This window comes from Schistocerca cancellata, chromosome 8 (genome assembly GCF_023864275.1).
Source record: "Schistocerca cancellata isolate TAMUIC-IGC-003103 chromosome 8, iqSchCanc2.1, whole genome shotgun sequence".
Lineage (NCBI taxonomy): Eukaryota > Metazoa > Arthropoda > Insecta > Orthoptera > Acrididae > Schistocerca > Schistocerca cancellata.
Genome location: NC_064633.1, coordinates 345,309,489 through 345,330,192, shown reverse-complemented (window position 1 = coordinate 345,330,192; position 20,704 = coordinate 345,309,489). Strand labels below are relative to the sequence as shown.

General features: G+C 43.6%; 1 protein-coding gene across 1 annotated transcript in view; it reads left to right on the top strand.

Annotated features, from left to right (window-relative positions):
- The window catches only part of LOC126095564 (nose resistant to fluoxetine protein 6-like), a 586,153-nt gene that overhangs the window by 342,011 nt on the left and 223,438 nt on the right, over nt 1–20,704 (top strand). The window contains exon 3 of the mRNA XM_049910342.1: nt 18,436–18,599. Within this exon, the coding sequence (XP_049766299.1) occupies nt 18,436–18,599 (164 nt within the window). The remainder of the gene's footprint in view (nt 1–18,435; nt 18,600–20,704) is intronic.

Sequence of the window (20,704 nt, the reverse complement as noted above, 5' to 3'; positions counted from 1 at the left end):
GCTGTGTTTGACCAGCCTCCAGTCGCCCTAGTATTCCACTCCTCATAACGTAATCAATATGTGTTCTTTGAGCCATTTTCAACACACAGTCACCATTAGCACATCTGAAAACGTCAGAATACTTACTCCCTGCACCATACTCTGACATGCACCAACACACCTCTGCGTATGTGGAGTGGTGCCAGCACCGCCGTGCGACGACCGCAGGTCAAATGCACCGCATGGTCATACCCCGAGGAGATTTAAACCCGCAAACCGCCCACCAGAGCGTTGTTTGACCATGTATCAGCATTATCCTTAATTTATGAGCATGAGTGTATATTGGAGGCAGTAGAATCGCTGTCAGCTTCCAATGCCGGTTCTCTAAATTTTTACAGTAGCACTCCTCTAAAAGAATGCCATCTTCCATCCAGGGATTCCCATTTGAGTTCCCGAAGCACTTGTGTGTTGTTCGAATCTACCAGTAACAAGTCTAGCAGCTCGCCTTTGAATTGCTTCGATGTCTTCGTCCAATCCGATCTGGCACGGAACTCAAACACTCGAACAGTATTCAAGAATAGGTCGCCCTAGCTCCCTATGTGCAGTCTCCTTTACAGATGAACGACGTTTTCCTAGAACTCTCCCAATACACCGAAGTCGACCATTCGCCTTCCCTACCACAGTCCTCACATGCACGCTCCATTTCATATCGCTTTGCAACGTTACACCCAGATATTAAACGACGTGACTGTGTCAAGAACGACACTACTAATGATATATCCGAATATTACGGGTTTGTTTTTCCTACACATCTGCATTAATTTACATTTTTCCACATTAGAGCTAGCTGTCATTCATCACAGCAATTAAAAATTTTGTCTGAGTCATCTTGTATCCTCCTACAGTCATACTTCGACAGCTTACCGGACACCACAGCATTATCAGCATTCAGCCTCAGATTGCTGCCCACCCTGTAAGCCAATTCCGCGAGGCACCCCTGACGATACCCTTGATCCAACGAACGCTCGTCATCGAGGACAACATGCTGCGCTCCATAACTTAAAAAGTCTTTGAGCCACTTACATATCTGTGACCCTATTCCATACGCTCGTACCTTCTTCAATAGCCTGCAATGGGGCACCGTATTTAACGCTTTCCAGAAGTCGTAATATGGAAGCCAGTGGCTTAGAGGGAAAAGAAAAATTTAATTTTCAGCACATCATATAAGTATCCACCCAATTTAAAAATTAAAATGCTACATAATCTGCTCATTAGCAGCTACGATCTTATGTTAAACATTTAACACAATAAGTCAAGTACTGAAGCTAGAAACTGTACACTGATGAGCCAAAACATTATGACCACCTGCTTAAAAGCTTGCAACGAAATTAATCACTGATTGGGCGTATCAGGAATCCGGCAGTTAGTTTGCATGTTTGTGGAGGTAAGTGGCATTAGATGTCTACGCACAGGTCCTGTAATTCGCGTAAATAACGGCCCGCTGATTTGCTTACTCGGTGATGGCGACCCGGAGGATTCGATAGGATTTACATCAGGCAAAGTTGGTCGCCGAGACATCTACGCGAATTCACTGTAATGCTCCTCAAACCACGGTAGCGCGGTTCTGGCTCCGAGACACGGACAATTATACTTCTGAAAGATGACATCGTCGTCGAGGTAGACATCAATCATAAAGGAATTAAGGCGGCTCGCAGCTGACAATGTGTCTTCATTTACTACCAGAGGTCCCACGCAAGCGCAGGAGAATGTCTGCCATAGCACAATACTGCTCTCACCAGCCTGTAGCCGGCCGGAGTGGCAGTGCGGTTCTGGGCGCTACAGTCTGGAAACGAGCGGCCGCTACGGTCGCAGGTTCGAATCCTGCCCCGGGCATGGATGTGTTCTAAACATTCTGCGTGGTGTCTGTTTGTTCTATATCGTGTCTACCTACCACTTTCGCGCAACGACGCTCTGAGGGTGTTTTTTAGGGAATTGAATAGTTTGAACCTGGGACCTGTCGCTGGTAAGGAGACGCCAGACCACACATGACATGTAGAATTCAGAAGAGTCCAGTGAGACTAGCGATGATATAACCAAATACTTAATGATTTCAGCGTCAGCTCCACTGCACTCCCTGTAAAATAATCTTAATACTAACTAAATTTAGTGGAAGGGGTTCAAGGCTTTCCTATTTTTAGTTAGCTGGTAAAATAACATTGAAAAGCAGTTTACCATTGGAAATTTTATTCTACTCACAAAACATCGTTTATAAATTGCACTATTGATAAAAGGAAATGTTTTAATACAGGATGGTAAAAACCAACTGCGTTCAACAAAAATGTGAACGAATATTCCCTGAATGGGTTTCCAAGTTCTACAATGGATCGAAGGATGACCTATGCCATATCACATCTATAATCTAGGTTTAAATTAAGTTTCACAAAAGAGAAAACTATCAAAATGGTCTACAGTGACCCTCAATTATCTTTAATTACTTATCTAACTTGCCGTAAATTACAGTGGCTGATGTGGCTTCTCAATAACTATATAACAAAAAAATCATCGCGTTTCAGATTTTTACTTCAAGTGGCAAATGTGAACACCGTGAGCTTTAATTGACGATCGACACTATTATTACGCTAAAAGGGGGTGTAACAGATGAGACTTCTGCAGGTCTGAGTGAAGCTTTATGCGCTGTTATGCGGCATCGCGTGCGTTCATTACCTTGTCGGTGTTCGTCAGGGGGCGGCGGGCAGCACAGCTCCGCTTACCTCGCTGTCTCGGAAGCAACTCTCTAGCAACTCTCTCCTAACTTCTCCTTACTATAATTTACCGAAGTTGGTTTAAAAAAAACTATCTGGCTGTGTTTTCATCTGACCAATCAGGGTCTCAATGTTAACCTTAAGCTCTGCCTACAAAAATTCTGTCTATCCAATGAGAAACGTTATACTTTTCGTGGTGGGGCAATGTTTTTAAAGTTTTCAACGTAACAGAGACGCGAAAAAGTCTCTCGCTAAAACTTGCGGGTGATGTAGCCCTTTTTGTGTTATCGTAAGATCTATACTGTTCTTCTGGAGGGCTCTAGCTTTTAACATTGGCTAGGGGGTGGTCCTAACGTAACAGAGACACGAAAAAGTCTCACGCTAAAACTTGCGGATGGTGTAGTCGTAGCGGTTAGCTGGCGGGCGACGTGGGTGTCCGTCCGTCCCTTATCGTAGGGCCTTCCAGCTTAACACGGTTCTGCTCTCGGCTTCTGTTCTCGTTTCTCCCCTCGGAACTGCGTCTGTCTCACGGTGGGAAGGTATGACATGCATTTAGTCATTCTTGTGTTAGTCTGTGGTATTCCATTTGCTCACTCGTTACTCATATTACTTTGGTTAATTTAATGTCACGATTTATTCGGAGCTATGTGACATACTACTGGATTTGCTTATCATGTCAGGGTTTTCATGGAAGGTGTTGGATTTGCCTGACACCTCACCGTGTGTGATGTCCTTAGGTTAGTTAGGTTTAATTAGTTCTAAGTTCTAGGCGACTGATGACCTCAGAAGTTAAGTCGCATAGTGCTCAGAGTCATTTGAACCATTTTTGAACCAGCCTGTATCCGTGGCGCGCTGCACGTCTCGAGCCGTCGTTCATATTGATCACTGCATTTGTGGAGACGACCATCGACCTAGCGCAGCAAAAATATGATTCACCCGAAGAGCTGACACGTTTCCATTGATAGACGATCGAATCCCGATAGTCCTGCGCCCACTGCGATTGCAACTGACAATGTCGTTGGATCAACTTGTGAACACGTTGGATTGGTCTGCTGCGGAGCTCCCTGTTCAACAATGTACCATGAACGGTGTGCTCCGAAACAACAGCATTGTGCTCTTTCGGCAGAGATGCCGTAGATAACTATCTACCCTACTTCAGAGCAGACAAGCCTCCGAATCCCACGTTTTGTGAAGAGTAGTGGATGTCTAACCATTGTCCTACCTCTTTGTGTAGACGCTCTCCAAAGTAGCACGTGAGCATTCATCTGCATATACATCTACATGGATACTCTGCAAATCACATTTAAGTCCCTGGCAGAGGATTCATCGAACCACCTTCGCGATTCTCTATTATTCCAATCTCGTATAGTGCGCGGAAAGAACGAACACCTATATCTTTCCGTACGAGCTCTGATTTCCCTTATTTTATTGTGGTAATCGTTTCTCCCTCTGTAGGCCGGTGTCTCAAAATATTTTCGCATTCGTAGGAGAAAGTTGGTAATTGGATTTTCGTGGGAAGATTCCGTCGCAACGAAAAACGCTTTTCTTTTAATGATGTCCAGCCAAAATCCTGTATCATTTCAGTGACACTCTCTCCCATATTTCGTGGTAATACAAATCGTGCTACCCTTCTTTGAACTTTTTCGATGTACTCCGTCAGTCCTATCTGGTAAGGATCCCACACCGCGCATCAGAATTCTAAAAGAGGACGGACAAGCGTAGTGTAGGCAGTCTCCTTAGTAGATCTGTTACATTTTCTAAGCGTCCTGCCAATAAAACGCAGTCTTTGGTTAGCCTTCCCCACAACGTTTTCTGTGTGTTCCTTCCAATTTAAGTTGTTCGTAATTGTAATTCCTAGATATTTAGTTGGATTTACGGCTTCTGTATTTGACATGTATCGTGTAGCCGAAGTTTAACGGATTCCTTTTAGCACTCATGTGGATGACCGCACACTTTTGACCAGCTTCGCTGTTTTCGGCAAACTCGTTTACAGGCTGTGCGTAATAATAATCTGTCCTTTGTCGAAGTCGCTTATCTTAATGGGTTTCCCCACCTGCAGCCCACATCTTCGCTAGGGTCATCCCCGTTCCGTGTCTGCTCCACTTACATACTTTCGTTGCCGCGTCACTTACCCGCATAGCTACCAGGCGGCATCCAACGGTGAGCAGTGGTCGTAATGTTTAGCCTGATCAGTGTGTATTTTTTGTAGGGGCTGTGTAGCTATATTAATCCAGTATTTGAGAATGAGGACACTTGGCGACTTGCAACAAGCTTTACATGTGATTTTAAACCTTTTAGAAACTTTACCTCAAGAAGAAGAAGAAGCTTTATCTGTTGCTGTATACGCAGTAAAACTTCAGCTTCAGACATGACGTAGCAATTTAAGCAATTTATCACTTCTTTACAACTCATTGTGTTTGCAATACATTTTGCAGATACTATCCATGTATACCACTAAATGTGCCTACAGAATTATATAACTAAGCCACATGTAGTTGAAGAGATAGAAGTCATAAACACTGAGATGCGCGAAAACTAAATTCTATTCTTCGAAGAATGTGGGATGGGGAGATTGTTGGTAAGATTATAATACATTGACGGCTCAAACTTTGAGCATGCAATCTGGAGTGCTTACGTGGATTCAACAAACAAACAAGTCGATTCATACAGAGAGCTCGTAGCTATTTCGGGGCCATTGAAATACGCAGAAGCATTGACATACTCAGAAGTAGCGTCGGAAGATACTATCATTACAATGTTGGCCACTAGTAGACTTTTCCCTCTTAAAAAAAAAAGTTAGAGGGAGAATGGAAGTTCTTGAAGAGTTAGTCAGATAGTTATTTACGTGTACCATAGATCATTTGAACGATTCTTGAATCGAAGTACTGTGGGTGTGTATATGTGGTTAGTGTTAACATTAAAGACCACACATATACAACTGCATTTAAAAACAAGTTTTTTCAGTCATATGAGAGAAGACACATACCGGCATTCAAGATGATAAGAAGGCAGACCAACTAATAAAAACAACAGGGTAAGAAGGGAAGAGCTTGATGATAAAATCCCGGTACTTGACTTTATGTCAAAATCAGAAAGTTAAAGAAAAGTGGCTGTAATAGGAACAAACACATAATATACACAAAGGATAACCCGATGCATACGAACATCCAGAGAACCAACGACAAAAACTGCAACTGACAGCTCAACAATCCAGAAAATTTTCTACGCTTTTTCGTGATGGAAATTTAATCACGGATTACACATGAAACACTTGTTTGTAATAGGTGTTGCGGCTACTCCAAATCGTTCCTGCGGTTAACTAGTCTATATAAATTACGCCTTGCCTGGATGTGAAAAAAATGTCACAGTAAATTAATAAGTTGATAAACTCTCACTACACTTTGAACTGAAAATTACGAGTACCAACTTCCTAGAGGACCCTATCCATTTCTAAGAAGTAAAAGCTTGCAGAGCAACATATGAATTATTTTTTACAACATTGTAGTTAATACAGGACAGAGAAACAGAAAAAAGAGCAATGTTATGTAGCATAAAATGGAACATTAAACATATGTGTGTATTTGTTTGCATGTGGCACTTGATTACGTGTGTGTGTGTGTGTGTGTGTGTGTGTGTGTGTTTTAGCTATACGAGTTATGAAATCTGTGAACAAACTGAGTGGCAGCATGGATTTGGTTTCCAATTACAAACGAATACAAAATAAAAGAAAAATTCCTCGTTCGATGCAAAGAACGGAATGGTTTACGCTGAACACTGAAACTGAAAGAAATGTTGCTCAGTGTTTGGATTTCAAGCGGAGTGAGAGCTGTGTGTACAGGAAGTAGGCAGATCACAATTCAAAGTTGAGAGAGTGTTTTCGACGTACAGATTTAAGACATAGGCTTTATACACAACTCTATATCGATCTGTCACATTTCCATAAACTCTATTTAGAACCGTTTATGTAGTTCCTTTCAGTGCTATTGATTGCTCTCTCTAGTGTTCCTTAAGCGTTTCTTAACGATCCACTTCCTGAAAATGTTGGGACTGTCCAGATTATTAGTCACAGACCTACATACATACGTACCCTCTACCCACTTTCTCGGTAACACTGTTGCATTTGCATCAGACTGCTAATGTTTGAGACCGAAATACCCAATTCCCTCGCCTCTAACGGCTACACGGGTAGCAGGGGTTGTGTGGCGTGGACTGGGCGGTTTTTTAGGTTAGACAGTCTCGGGAAAGATAAAAAAGGGCTCCAGTCTCAAATGGTACAAGGCAAAGAAACGACGAGAATTGACCAAGCAACAGTCGGTATTGTAGTTGTAAATTGTCGTAGCTGTGTTGGAAAAGTACCAGAGCTTCAAGCGCTGATAGAAAGCACTGAAGCTGAAGTCGTTCTAGGAACAGAAAGCTGGCTAAAGCCTGCCGAAATTTTTACAGAGGCGCAAACCGTGTTCAGAAAGGATAGATTAAATAAAGTATGTGGTGGTTTGTTTGTGTCTGTCGGTAGTAGTTTATCTTGTAGTGAAGTTGAAATGCCCGCATCTCGTGGTCGTGCGGTAGCGTTCTCGCTTCCCACGCCCGGGTTCCCGGGTTCGATTCCCGGCGGGGTCAGGGATTTTCTCTGCCTCGTGATGGCTAGGTGTTGTGTGCTGTCCTTAGGTTAGTTAGGTTTAAGTAGTTCTAAGTTCTAGGGGACTGATGACCATAGATGTTAAGTCCCATAGTGCTCAGAGCCATTTGAACCATTTGTTTGAAGTTGAAATAGATACTTCCTGCGAATTACTATGAGTAGAGGTTATATTCAACAGCCGTACCAAAATAATAATTGGCTTCACATACCGACCCCCCCGACTCAGATGATATAATAGCTGAACGGTTCAAAGAAAACTTAAATCTCATTACAAATAAGTACCCCACTCATACAGTTATAATTGATGGAGACCTCAATCTACCCTCGATTTGTTGGCGAAAATACCTGTTCAAAGCCGGTGGTAGACAAAAAACGTCTTTCGAAATTGTACTAAATGCTTTCTCTGAGAATTACTTTGAGCAATTAGTTCATGAGCCCACACGAACTGCAAATGGTTGCGAAAACACACTTGACCTCTTAGCCACAAATAATCCTGATCTAATAGAGAGCGTCATGACTCATGACGGATACAGGGATTAGTGAACACAAGGCCATTGCAGCGAGGCTCGAAACCATCAACCAAAACTACTAAAAATAAACGCAAAATATATCTATTTAAAACAGCAGATAAAAATTCGCTTGATGCCTTCCGAAGAGACAGTCTCCATTCCTTCCAAGCTAATTATGTAAGTGTAGACCAGATATGGCTCAAATTCAAAAATACAGTATCGACAGCAATAGATAGATTCATACCGCATAAGTTAATAAGAGACGGGACTGATCCACCATGGTACACAAAACAAGTCAGAACACTGTTGCAGAAGCAACGAAAAAAGCATGCCAAATTCAGAAGAAAGCAAAATCCCCAAGACTGGCTAAGTTTCACGGAAGCTCAAAATTTAGTGCGCACATCAATGCGTGATGCTTTTAATAGTTTTCACAATGAAACATTGTCTCAAAATATGGTAGAAAACCCAAAGAGATTCTGGTCGTGTGTTAAGTACACCAGTGGCAAAAAGCAGTTAATACCTTTGATACCGTCACTGTGCGATAGCGATGGAAATGTTACCGATGATGGTGTCTCTAAAGCTGGAGTTACTAAATACGGTTTTCCGTAATTCCTTCACGAAAGAAGACGAAGTAAATATTCCAGAATTCGGAACCAGAACAGCTGTTAGCATGAGTGACATAAAATTAGATATCTTAGGTGTGGCGAAACATCTCAAATCACTTAAGAAGGCAAGTCTTCCGGTCCATATGGTATACCAATCGGGTTCCTTTCAGATTATGCAGACACAGTAAGTGCCTTTCGTAGCAATCATATACAACCGCTCACTTGACGAAAGGTCTGTACCTAAAGACTGGAAAGTAGCACAGGTCACACCAATATTCAAGAAAGGAAATAGGAGTAACCCATTGAATTACCAACCCATATCACTGACCTCAATTTGCAGTAGGATTTTGGAGCATATACTGTACTCGAAGATTATGAATCACCTTGAAGAAAATGACTCATTAATACATAACCAACACGGATTTAGAAAATATCTTTGTTGTGCAACACAGCTAACTCTTTATTCCCATGAAGTAATGAGTGCTGTCGACAAGGGATCTCAGATCGATTCCATATTCCTAGACTTCGAGAAGGCTTTTGATACCGATCCTCACAAGTGACTATTAATCAAATTGCGTGCATATGGAGTATCGTCTCAGTTGTGTGACTGGATTCGTGATTTCCTCTCAGAGAGGTCACAGTTCGTAGTGGTAGACTGTAAATCATCGAGTAGAACAGAAGGTGATATCTGGCGTTCCGCAAGGTAGTGTCATAGGCCCTCTGCTGTTCCTGATTTACATAAATGATCTAGATGATAATCTGAGCAGCCGCCTCCGATTGTTTGCAGATGACGCTCTAATTTACCGTCTAGTAAAATCATCAGACGATCAATTCCAAGTACGAAATGATCTAGAGAGAATTTCTGTATGGCGCGAAAAGTGGCAATTGGCACTAAACAAAGAAAAGTGCGAGGTCATCCACATGGGTACTAAAAGAAATCCGATAAATTTTGGGTATACGATAAATCGCACAAATCTAAGGGCTGGCAATTCGACTAAATACCTAGGAATTACAATTACTAGCACCTTAAATAGGAAAGACCACATAGATAATATTGTGGAAGGGCGAAACGAAGACTATGCTTTGGTGGCAGAACACTTAGAAGTTGCGACAAACCCACTAAAGAGACAGCCTACATTACGCTTGTCCGTCCTCTGCTGGAATATAGCTGAGCGGTGGGGGATCCTTACCAGGTAGGATTGACGGAGGACATCGAAAAAGTGCAAAGAAGGGCAGCTCGTTTCGTGTTATCGCGCAATAGGGGTGAGAGTGTCACTGATATGATACCGCGAGTTGGGGTGGCAGTCACTGAAACAAAGGCGGTTTTCTTTGCGGTGAGATCTATTTACGAAATTTCAATCACCAACTTTCTCTTCCGAATGCGAAAATATTTTGTTGGCACCCACCTTTGTAGGGAGAAATGATCATCATAATGAAATAAGAGAAATCAGAGCTCGAACAGAAAGATATAGGTGTTCCTTTTTCCTACGCTCCATTCGAGAGTGGAATGGTAGAGAAGTAGTATGAAAATGGTTCGACGAACCCTCTGCCAGGCACTTAAGTGTGAATTGCAGAGTAACCATGTACATATAAAATAATGTCACTACATTCTGTGGTTTTAACTACACATACGATGTGAACACACCGTTGAAAGTATTCAGATAGTCGTAAGTTCGGTCTTAACAGATGCTTCTCTTGCGCATTTCTTAAACCCATTCAATCTCTGGAAGATTCTTTACAATAGCCTTGTGACAACCAAGACTTGCAGATTAACGAGTTTGTGATATACTTTGAAGAAATCAACAAACTGACTCCTGAAGTATTTCTCTCTCTTTACGTAATATAACTCTAAACTCCTCCCGAACAGGCCATGAAGGCCCAAAGGTACCGACCGGCCGCCGTGTCATCCTCAGCGCACAGGCGTCACTGGATGCGGATATGGAGGGGATATGGTCAGCACACCGCTCTCCCGGCCGTAGGTCAGTTTCCGAGACCGGAGCTGCTACTTCTCAATCAAGGATCTCCTCAGTTTGCCTCACAAGGGCTGAGTGCACCCCGCTGGCCAACAGCGTTCGGCAGACCGGATGGTCACCCATCCATGTGCTAGCCTAGCCGGACAGCGCTTAACTTCGATGATCTGACGGGGCCGGCCGAAGTGGCCGTGAGGTTCTACGCGCTGCAGCCTGGAACCGCGAGACGGCTACGGTCGCAGGTTCGAATCCTGCCTCGGGCATGGATGTGTGTGCTGTCCTTAGGTTAGTTAGGTTTAACTAGTTCTAAGTTCTAGGGGACTAATGACCTCCGAAGTTGAGTCCCATAGTGCTCAGAGCCATTTTTGATCTGACGGGAACCGGTGTTACCAATGCGGATAGGCCATTGACACGTAATTTAACTGAATAGAAGTAATTGCTTTTGTAACACTCCCAGAACCTTCTGGATATATCAAAAATTTCAGTTTCTTGAGCTTCACGAAGTTTCAGGCTGTGACTACATCAAACTTCAAATAAACATAATGGGTTGTCCCGTAGTATTTGGTTCAGAACAGTTTTGCACTGCTATTTTACATCTGCATTTACGTGTTCCGCATACCACTTCACAGTGTGTGGTGGAGGGCACTTTCTCTCCCCCTCTTCTAATGCGTTTGCAAACAGTCTTTTCCATTCTTATAAATGTGTCTTGAATTTAATCAAGTGTTCTTCAATTCCAAGAGCTTAAGTTCAGTAGTAATTCGAGTCTTAAAGTTTGTCTCGGGTGAACCACTGCAGTGAGGAATCTAGAACAGAAATCCCATTGAAACTTTAAGTTACTAGTGTAAAAACCCTAACTGTGGCCCTGGATTTTTATTCTCACTTATTGGATAGCTGTTACCTTCAAGATGGTCATGTCACCCCTCACCAAACAATAAGTATTTTCCTCAGTTTCGCACAGTGATTTTAAAAACTGCACATTACCCAAGCCTACCGTCAAATAATTGAGCTACTGTCACATAACTTCACTCTGTACTTGAAACCAATATTCAGTGAATTAAAAACAATTATATTTTCTCAATAAATTACAAGCACAGAGCCTCATAGGAATAACTTGTTAATAGTCTTTAAAAATCATTAATGCCGGCCGCGGTGGTCTCGCGGTTCTAGGCGCGCAGTCCGGAACCGCGCGACTGCTACGGTCGCAGGTTCGAATCCTGCCTCGGGCATGGATGTGTGTGATGTCCTTAGGTTAGTTAGGTTTAAGTAGTTCTAAGTTCTAGGGGACTGATGACCACAGCTGTTAAGTCCCATAGTGCTCAGAGCCATTTGAACCATTTTGAACCAAAAATCATTAATAATGACTGCAACAGCCCTGGCGCCAATAGGCAGTACATCAATCAGCCCCGAGTGAATACAGTACAGTGACTGATTATTACGGGATCTAGGATTGTCTTGCTTTTTGCAGACAGCTGCCAGTCGTGGGTGCCGATCCCCTTGGTCCGTTGTTCCGCATCTCCACCGCATTCACCTCAGTTCACGGGTACTGCACTCTAGTCCCGCCAACGAAGCAAAATTAGGGGAAAAATTCTTGTAGCCGCAAATTTTTGTAGAGTGGCGACGGGAGTGTCGTGAGCAACGTACTAGAAGTCCTGACTGTTGGGAGCAGACGTTTAAAGGTCAGCTTTTTACGTTTTCTTGGGTACTAACTGAAATGTTTCCCAATACAAAATTAAACTACATTAAATGTATTACAAAAAAAGTCCAACTCATTCTATCTGTAAGACTAATATTTTCCGTCTCGGAGGGGATAGAAAATCACAGATTACTAAAACTACTGTTTTAGTAATATAAAACTGATGTTTGTTGTTACGTGAAGTTGTTTAGGTACAAATATTAAATTTATGCACCACATTTAAGTTCAGTAGAACCAGATTAAGAGACGAATTGTGTTCTGAGGAAGTAACAGCGTGGGCCTTCCGCTGTGGCCGAGTGGTTCTAGGCGCTTCAGTCCGGAACCGCGCTGGGGCAACGGTCGCAGGTTCGAATCCTGCCTCGGGCATGGATGTGTGTGATGTCCTTAGGCTAGTTAAGTTTAAGTAGTTCTAGGTCTAGGGGACTAATGACCTCGGATGTTAAGTCCCATAGTGCTTAGAGCTATTTGAACCATTTAATGAAAGTGTCTGTTTGTGTGTGTGTGTGTGTGTGTGTGTGTGTGTGTGTGTGTGTGTAGTCTTCGTTCCACATCTCTTCCTAAACCATTGGACCGGTTTTAACCAAACTTGGTACACACATACCTTACAGTCAGGCGACAATCGCTGTGGGGGTAAGAACTACCTACCTATCAAAGGGATGGAGGTGGGAGTGAGTAGATGTAACTGGCTGTAGTCGGAAAACAATAGTCTCGTTACATATTTATAGACTATCTTTTTGTTACCTCCTTGTCTTTTAAAACAAATTACTTTCCTGCGTTTATGTTAGTCATTGTTGTAACTCCAATACAGCCATTGGCTCTTTCATAAACGTTAAAAATGGATGTCGTATTTTAATTCTACGCACTAATATTCTTACTTGTAATAAAAAATACTTGTTGTTTTATCGTTTCGATTTGTGCATCTGAATGCTGAAGACACTGCAAGCAGGTTTAATTTATATTTTGTAACATAAATCTTCCAGAAGGGTTACATATTTCACTAATGATAGAATAGCTAACACGTCAGACCAGCTTCTCTTAATCGTTTGACTACGAAAAACATTGCGTTCAAGACAGTGTTCGCAGCCGCAAGCGGTGATGTGGCACTGTATGAAGTTTTAACTCATTGCCAGGGACGCTCAGAGCAGTAGTTTCTGGAAAACACAGATTCGTGTAAGTGTCACTGCTGCCGACCTCTCCTTTAACGCTGTATCAGTGTGTCGCATTTCTAAACAGAAATCTAACCTCCTTGGTTGGGAACAGCTGGGAAATCCGTGTCCCATATCTGTCTGGTGCTGCCATCTATCGAAAAGTTTTCTGAACTTTAAGAAAAATCCTACGGACGATGGCTTGGCCTCTCAGATATATGAACAGTAGGCTTACCGCACTCATTTCGCGAATAGAATGAGAAAGAGCCTTAATAAGTGGTAGAATGGCTAGTGCCCCCCTTCATGCACTTCACAGTGGTTTTCAGAGAATAGTTGTAGATGCAGAGTTAATCTGCATCACTCTGACACCGTTTCAGCTCTGTGTAGAGGATTTTTTTAATTGTTTTGATATTGATGCATTCACCAAGACTCATGCGATCATTGTAGGCAAAACTACCCCTTCCTTCCGTCTCCTCGACTTCTATCTAACCATTTATGGCCGTCCTATCGCCCTCACCCCCACTCTTAAGTACCTTGGCGTCACCCTTGACCATCGCCTCTCCTGGACCCCCCACCTCCGGACAATACAAGCCAAGGCACGCTTCTGACTACGTCTCCTCAAGCTCCTTTCTGGCCACAAATGAGGTCTGGACCCCTCCACCATCCTCCACACCTATAAATCCCTTATCAACCCTATCCTCTGCTACGCTCATCCCGCCTGGATCTCCACCCCTCCTATCTTTTACAAATCCCTTCAAATCCTAGAACGCCATGCGCTCTGCCTCGCCTATCACATCCGTCTCTCCTCCCCACGCGGATCCTCCATGACCTTATTCTGTTTCCGCACCTCATTCTTTTCCTTGAATGGATACGGATCCTCTACACCTCCCACAAACTTGAGCCCCCTCACCCGCTTGTCTCTCCCATCCTCTCCCATCCCCGTCCGCTGCCGTGCCTGAATTCCCACATCCCACCTGCTCTCCATCTCTCCACTCTCCATACCCTCACCCAAGGTGGCTTCCACCAACTCCCCCTCCATCTACCCCTCCTACCAACTTTGATCCTCCTCTCCTGTACCCTGTGTTTTTCTCCTGAGGGCACCCTCTCTCCCTTCTCTCCCTCCTCCTTCCCTCCTACTCCAGGCTTCCCCAACCCCCTACCTTCTCTCCTCCCCCTCCCTTCTCCACTGCCACTGGCATCTACACACTCCCCTCTCCCTCCTCCACCCCTTCTTTCCCTTTTTGGCAGGTCCCCAGACTCGCACACGAATAGTGAACTTTCGCACGCCGGAGATCATCGCCTAGTGTTTGTGTGTGTGTCGCCATGTTCGTGTTCAAGTGTTCCAGTGTTACTCGTTTGTTCTCCAACGTTCGCGTGTGCCATCTGTCCTCACTGTGCGTGTCGACGTGTTTGAACATTTTTATTTGGGACTCTGCGCCCGTGAACGGCTCCGGCTCCGGGTGTTTTACTTTTGTATGTCTACGTTTGTATATCCACCCTGTCTGTTCTACAATTGTCTTCTTTTGCCTCATTAGTTTTCTCTGTGGCTGAAGAGCTGCGGAATGTGCCGCTGCTGGCCTACTTGTATCAGGTGTGAAATTACCAATAAAGAAAAAAAAAAAAGACACATTCAGACACTGCGTCAGTGTCACGCCTGGCGATTTAATTGTGAAGTGCATGCTTGGAAACCGAAGGGTCGTCTCATCTAATCCGCTTCGGACCACGTCATAGTTCAGTCTGGCTTTAATTTAGCTTTTACCTCTCAACCATGTGAAGATTAGCCAGCAAATGACATGTGTTTCGGATTCCTCGCTAAACTGTAGGTCTCATTTCGCCGCTAGGAATTCTAGGGCATGTTATGGACACTCAAGCCGCCGAACAGATGTCCAATTGAAAGTCTTGCTCCAAGGCATTGAACCACATGCAATTAAGCAATTATTACTACAACAAAGGATAATGCTAAACTTAAATAATAGATATTTATAGTTGGCTGAGGCAGTTTACACTCATCCGTCAGAAAACAGCGACTCACTTCCCCCAGTTTGGTTCTTGGTAGATGTACTGCAAAATAAATAAATAAATAAATGCCAATTTGCGAAAAAGTTATGATCATCTTTCTGAACAGCTTCCCAAGAATTCTACAGTAAATCATAATGACATTTTTGTACAGAAAATAATTTATGAGATAACTGCAGTAATGAGAAACTTACTTTCACTACATAAGCAAACAAATTCGTACAACAGTTCTGATTATATTTCTGGATAGTACCCCAAGAGTTTTAGTGAAAGTGGTCAGCTAAACTCGTAACTCGAAAAACTTGGTCTTGGTCCTCAAGTAGTAAGACAGCCTGACCCTCAACTGGTTAGCAAGTTGAGTAAGTGTTTCGTTGTCTACTTTAAGCTAGCCTTTTGAAATGAAACTGTGGTAGAGGTAGATTTTGCAGCACTTTTAATTATTGTGGTAACGCACATTTAATTTGCAACGGGAAGCATTGTAGAATCTGAAATCCTCTGGACATGCTGTGGTACGGTTATCTACTGGAGGCAGCGAAAACTTACTTTCACGTATGGAAGACGATAACGACCACACACCAGCTCCAGAAAATTTATTAAACAGAATATTATGGAAATATGTTAAAAAAAAGGCGAAGATTTGGATGGCATGTCTTTAAAGCTTATTCGTAAGGAAATAAGAACAACCAGACAACAAAGAACATGTAAACTAATAATGATGTAAGGAGTATACGTAGCAATACCACGCACGCTCGTTTGAGCGGTGTGGTTACGCTCGTTCCGTTGGTGCCATTGTACAGTCTTAGCTCTATGAACCATAACTATTATCTGCATAAAAAATTTCATTATGGTTTTCTACAGAAGTCTTGGGGAGCTATTCAGAATTGTGATCATAATTTCTTTGGTGAAACACTGCAGAACTGTTCAAATTTTGTAGAGAGAACTCTAGAAGTAAAGCACATCTATCAACAATTCTGAAAAATGTGTAATCTCGAAAGTCAGGCGCTAACTTCAACAGTAGTGAAAGTGGGTCCCTCATTATTGCAACTGTCTCATAAAGTATTATCTGCACACAAAAGTCATTAGGATTTTTTTGTAGAACTCTTGGGGAGCTATTCAGAAATGTGATAGTATTTTTTTCGCAAATTGCCAAACAATTTTTTTTCACACTTTAAAATTTTCCCGAGTACTGTGTAAGACGTCGTGGTCTCCTGACATTCATTGCTTACATATTCCGCCCTCACAATCATATTCCGTACATCAAGACGCGTCATTCGAACCCAAACTCGATAAGATAAAGTCAATGATGTATGAATTCATGTAAACAGTATGCAAATAATAAGTAAATCGCAAGTGCACACTGCGATTGAAATACTCGAGGCTGCCGTACACACACACACATTCAAGACACAACGGTCACAAAAGCTTTTAGTTCACGAGAGGCAAACCGCACGCCAGGAGGCCGGTCCCTTCAGAGGATGAGTCAACCTATCTACGTCGGCCGGCGACCGCCCATAGAGCAGACAGCGTTTGCCCAAGTGAAAGGGAGAACGACCCCATGTTCAGCTTAAAATCAAATTCCGCTACATTGTGTGGGAGCGCCCAGCCTACGCATTCTTTACAAACATAGCACACAGTTTCAGAGGTTTTCACTGGGAGGCAGCAAACGCCAAACGCCTATGCTACAGATTTCCGGATTGGTCACCTTAAACGAAACGCCATTCTCCCGTTTTAGAAGAGCAATGCTGATTGGCAGACGATATTCCTGACGCCTTGAGCTGAAGGAGTAATGGAAGAGACTGAAAGATATACCCCTTCATGTCTGGTGTGGAGAGGGGCCATTCCGTTGTCGCTCTTGGAGCGAGAACACATAATGAGAGCGTGTGCACTCATATGTGTACTCAAAAGAGCGAAGAACAAGTCTCTCCTCAGTACTTCACTGGGAGAGCATCTCTGTCGAGAGCGAACCGGAGTGCAACTCTATATTGAGTCCTTGTGATTAATCGTTGTTCACTGTGTTGGCCGCCACACTTATTGTGTGGTGTGAACGGACAGAGTTATAGTTAAACTCCTGCGAGCGAATTTTTTAGTGGCATCGCGGTGGACTGGTTATCTGACCGGTGTACCACGCCAGTAGTTAGACTAGGGGCGAATAGGAGTCCTTGACTTCATCAAGGCGTAGGGAGAGTTTGATTGGCGAAGGTCAATCTGGATAGAACGAGAGTTATCTTATTTGTCAGCAGCGAGCGGCGCAGACAGCAGTCATAGCAGCTTACGGCATTGTGCGCTACAGCTCTTGCGAGCCTCATATTTCCTTCACAACAGTACACTTCACTGCATTTCACACGCGATAGCTTCGACCGTACATAGCAACATTTTAACAGATAATTATTCGAGTGGGTGCAGCTCTGAGCCATTCTGCCAAGTCAATAACAATCTTAAACTTTGTATAGAAATTTCATAAGCGAATTCTAGCCTTAAGAGGTAACTTCACATTCCGAAAAGAACCCGGAAATAACTTGTTCAGTTCATAAATGAAAGTGCCATTATGATTTCTCAGAATTTTTGCAAAAAACAAATAATTTTCGTTAGTTTCATGTTTTTCTTACACTAACTAGCACCACTCCAGTACTCAAGTATCCCACTAGTTTCGTAAGAAATTTTGTGAATTTTTGTGTCATTTCCTTACAGTGGACTACTCCAGAAGATATTTATTGCTGAACGTTTTTCAGGCGTTTCTCTTTAGAACGTTAGGAGCGTCTGTCTGACTTCTGCAGTAGTGTGAGGGTGGAAATTGCATCTTGCAGAAGCCACAGGGTAAAGGGTACATCTCAGATTAATCCGTTGCGCAGAATGACAGAATAGCACCCACCCGTCGCTCACAACTGTTGTTTTCTACGTGAGATTCTGATGAGCTGTTCAGGTTTTAAACAGATAACTCTATAACTATAGTATATCTGTCAAGAACTCTGAAAGTCCGGAACAAACTTCACACGACTATTCCAACCCTCCCTTTCGGAGAAACTGCTTTTCTTAGACTACAACACTGTTCGCTAGTGACAGTAAAATGTCCTTATTGTAATGCAGACTGTCGAGTGCCACAGGGGATCTGTGTGCCGGCAGGCTGGTTCTCGGGTCGGGCGCTCCTGCACGGCGGCCCCTCGCAGCTGGGCGACTTCCACGGCTGCGTGGACAGGCTGCGCCAGCAGTACTGCCTCCTCTCCCTGCGCCTCGGTCCCGCCGTCGACTCCCGCGAACAGCCCTCCCAGCTCTGGCTCAGCATCCAGGTACGTTACGGCAGCACAGCACGGCCGTAAGGCTGCATGTTTGTCTCATCCACTCAAATGTAGCCTGTTAGCAGGTCTTCAAAATTTCATTTACCTCAGCACCTTGTACTGCTACCTTCCTACCTCATTCACGAGACTTTTGTATCGTCTTGTTTCAAACATTGTATTTTCTGAGTCGTGCTCGGCTTCTTTGGCCCTACTTTCACTATACCTAGATGTCCTATACTACCTTCATTATTTATTTTATTATACAGGGTGATTCAAAAAGAATACCACAACTTTAGGAATTTAAAACTCTGCAACGACAAAAGGCAGAGCTAAGCACTATCTGTCGGCGAATTAAGGGAGCTATAAAGTTTCATTTAGTTGTACATTTGTTCGCTTGAGGCGCTGTTGACTAGGCGTCAGCGTCAGTTCATGCTAAGATGGCGACCGCTCAACAGAAAGTTTTTTGTGTTATTGAGTACGGCACAAGTGAATCGACGACAGTTGTTCAGCGTGCATTTCGAACGAAGTATGGTGTTAAACCTCCTGATAGATGGTGTATTAAACGTTGGTATAAACAGTTTACAGAGAATGGGTGTTTGTGCAAAGGGAAAAGTTCTGGACGGCCGAGAACGACTGATGAAAATGTAGCACGCATCCAGCAAGCATTTGTTCGCAGCCCAGGAAAATCGACTCTCAGAGCTAGCAGAGTGCTGCAAATTCCACAATCAACCTGAACGTCAACTACCCGAGGCGATGGATCGGCCGCCAGGCAGCCCGTGACAGAGCACTTCATCACTGGCCTCCAAGAAGCCCTGATCTTACCCCCTGCGATTTTTTCTTATGGGGGTATGTTAAGGATATGGTGTTTCGGCCACCTCTCCCAGCCACCATTGATGATTTGAAACGAGAAATAACAGCAGCTATCCAAACTGTTACGCCTGATATGCTACAGAGAGTGTGGAACGAGTTGGAGTATCGGGTTGATATTGCTCGAGTTTCTGGAGGGGGCCATATTGAACATCTCTGTACTTGTTTTTGAGTGAAAGAAAACCTTTTTAAATACTCTTTGTAATGATGTATAACAGAAGGTTATATTATGTTTCTTTCATTAAATACACATTTTTAAAGTATTGGTATTCTTTTTGAATCACCCTGTATTCTACTCTTCTTCAACTGAGCTGTTCTTGACAATTTTATTTAGATCATTAGTCACTGCCTCACAGAATTTCCACTCCAGTCTATTCTGCCCTCAATTTTTCGTATTTACACTCGTGCTCATAAATTAAAGATAATTGTAGAATGTGGTGGCACACAACGTGGCGCTACACGAAACGGGCGCTAATAGCATAGGCACATAGGGAACACACACGACACAGATCTGTAAGTCCACGGTATTGGTGATAAGTTGAGAAAAACGCCCCGATGTGCTACAAAACGCCACTGTTTCCTGCGCATGTACCCCGATATCAATATGGGATATGATCACCATGCACACGCACACAGGCCGCACAACTGGTTGGTATACTCTGGATCAGGTCGTCGAACAGCTGCTGGGGTATAGCCTCCCATTCTTGCACCAGTGCCAGTCAGAGCTCCTAAAGTGTCCTAGGGATTTGAAGACGTACAGCGATACGTCGACCGAGAGCATCCCAGACGTGCTCGATTGGGTTTAGGTCTGGAGAACAGGCAGGCCACTCCATTCGCCTGATATCTTCTGTTTCAAGGTACTCCTCCACGATGACAGCTCGGTGGGGCCGTGTGTTACCATCCATCAGGAGGAAGGTAGGACCCACTGCACCCTTGAAAAGGCGGACATACTGGTGCAACATGACGTCCCGATACACCTGACCTGTTACAGTTCGTCTGTCAAAGACACGCAGGGGTGTGCGTGCACCAGTCATAATCCCACCACACACCATCAAACCAAGACCCCCATACAGGCCCCATTCAAGGACATTAAGGGGTTGGTATCTACATCTACATCTACATCTACATCCATACTCCGCAAGCCACCTAACGGTGTGTGGCGGAGGGTACTTTGAGTACCTCTATCGGTTCTCCTTTCTATTCTAGTCTCGTATTGTTCATGGAGGGAAAGATTGTCGGCATGCCTCTGT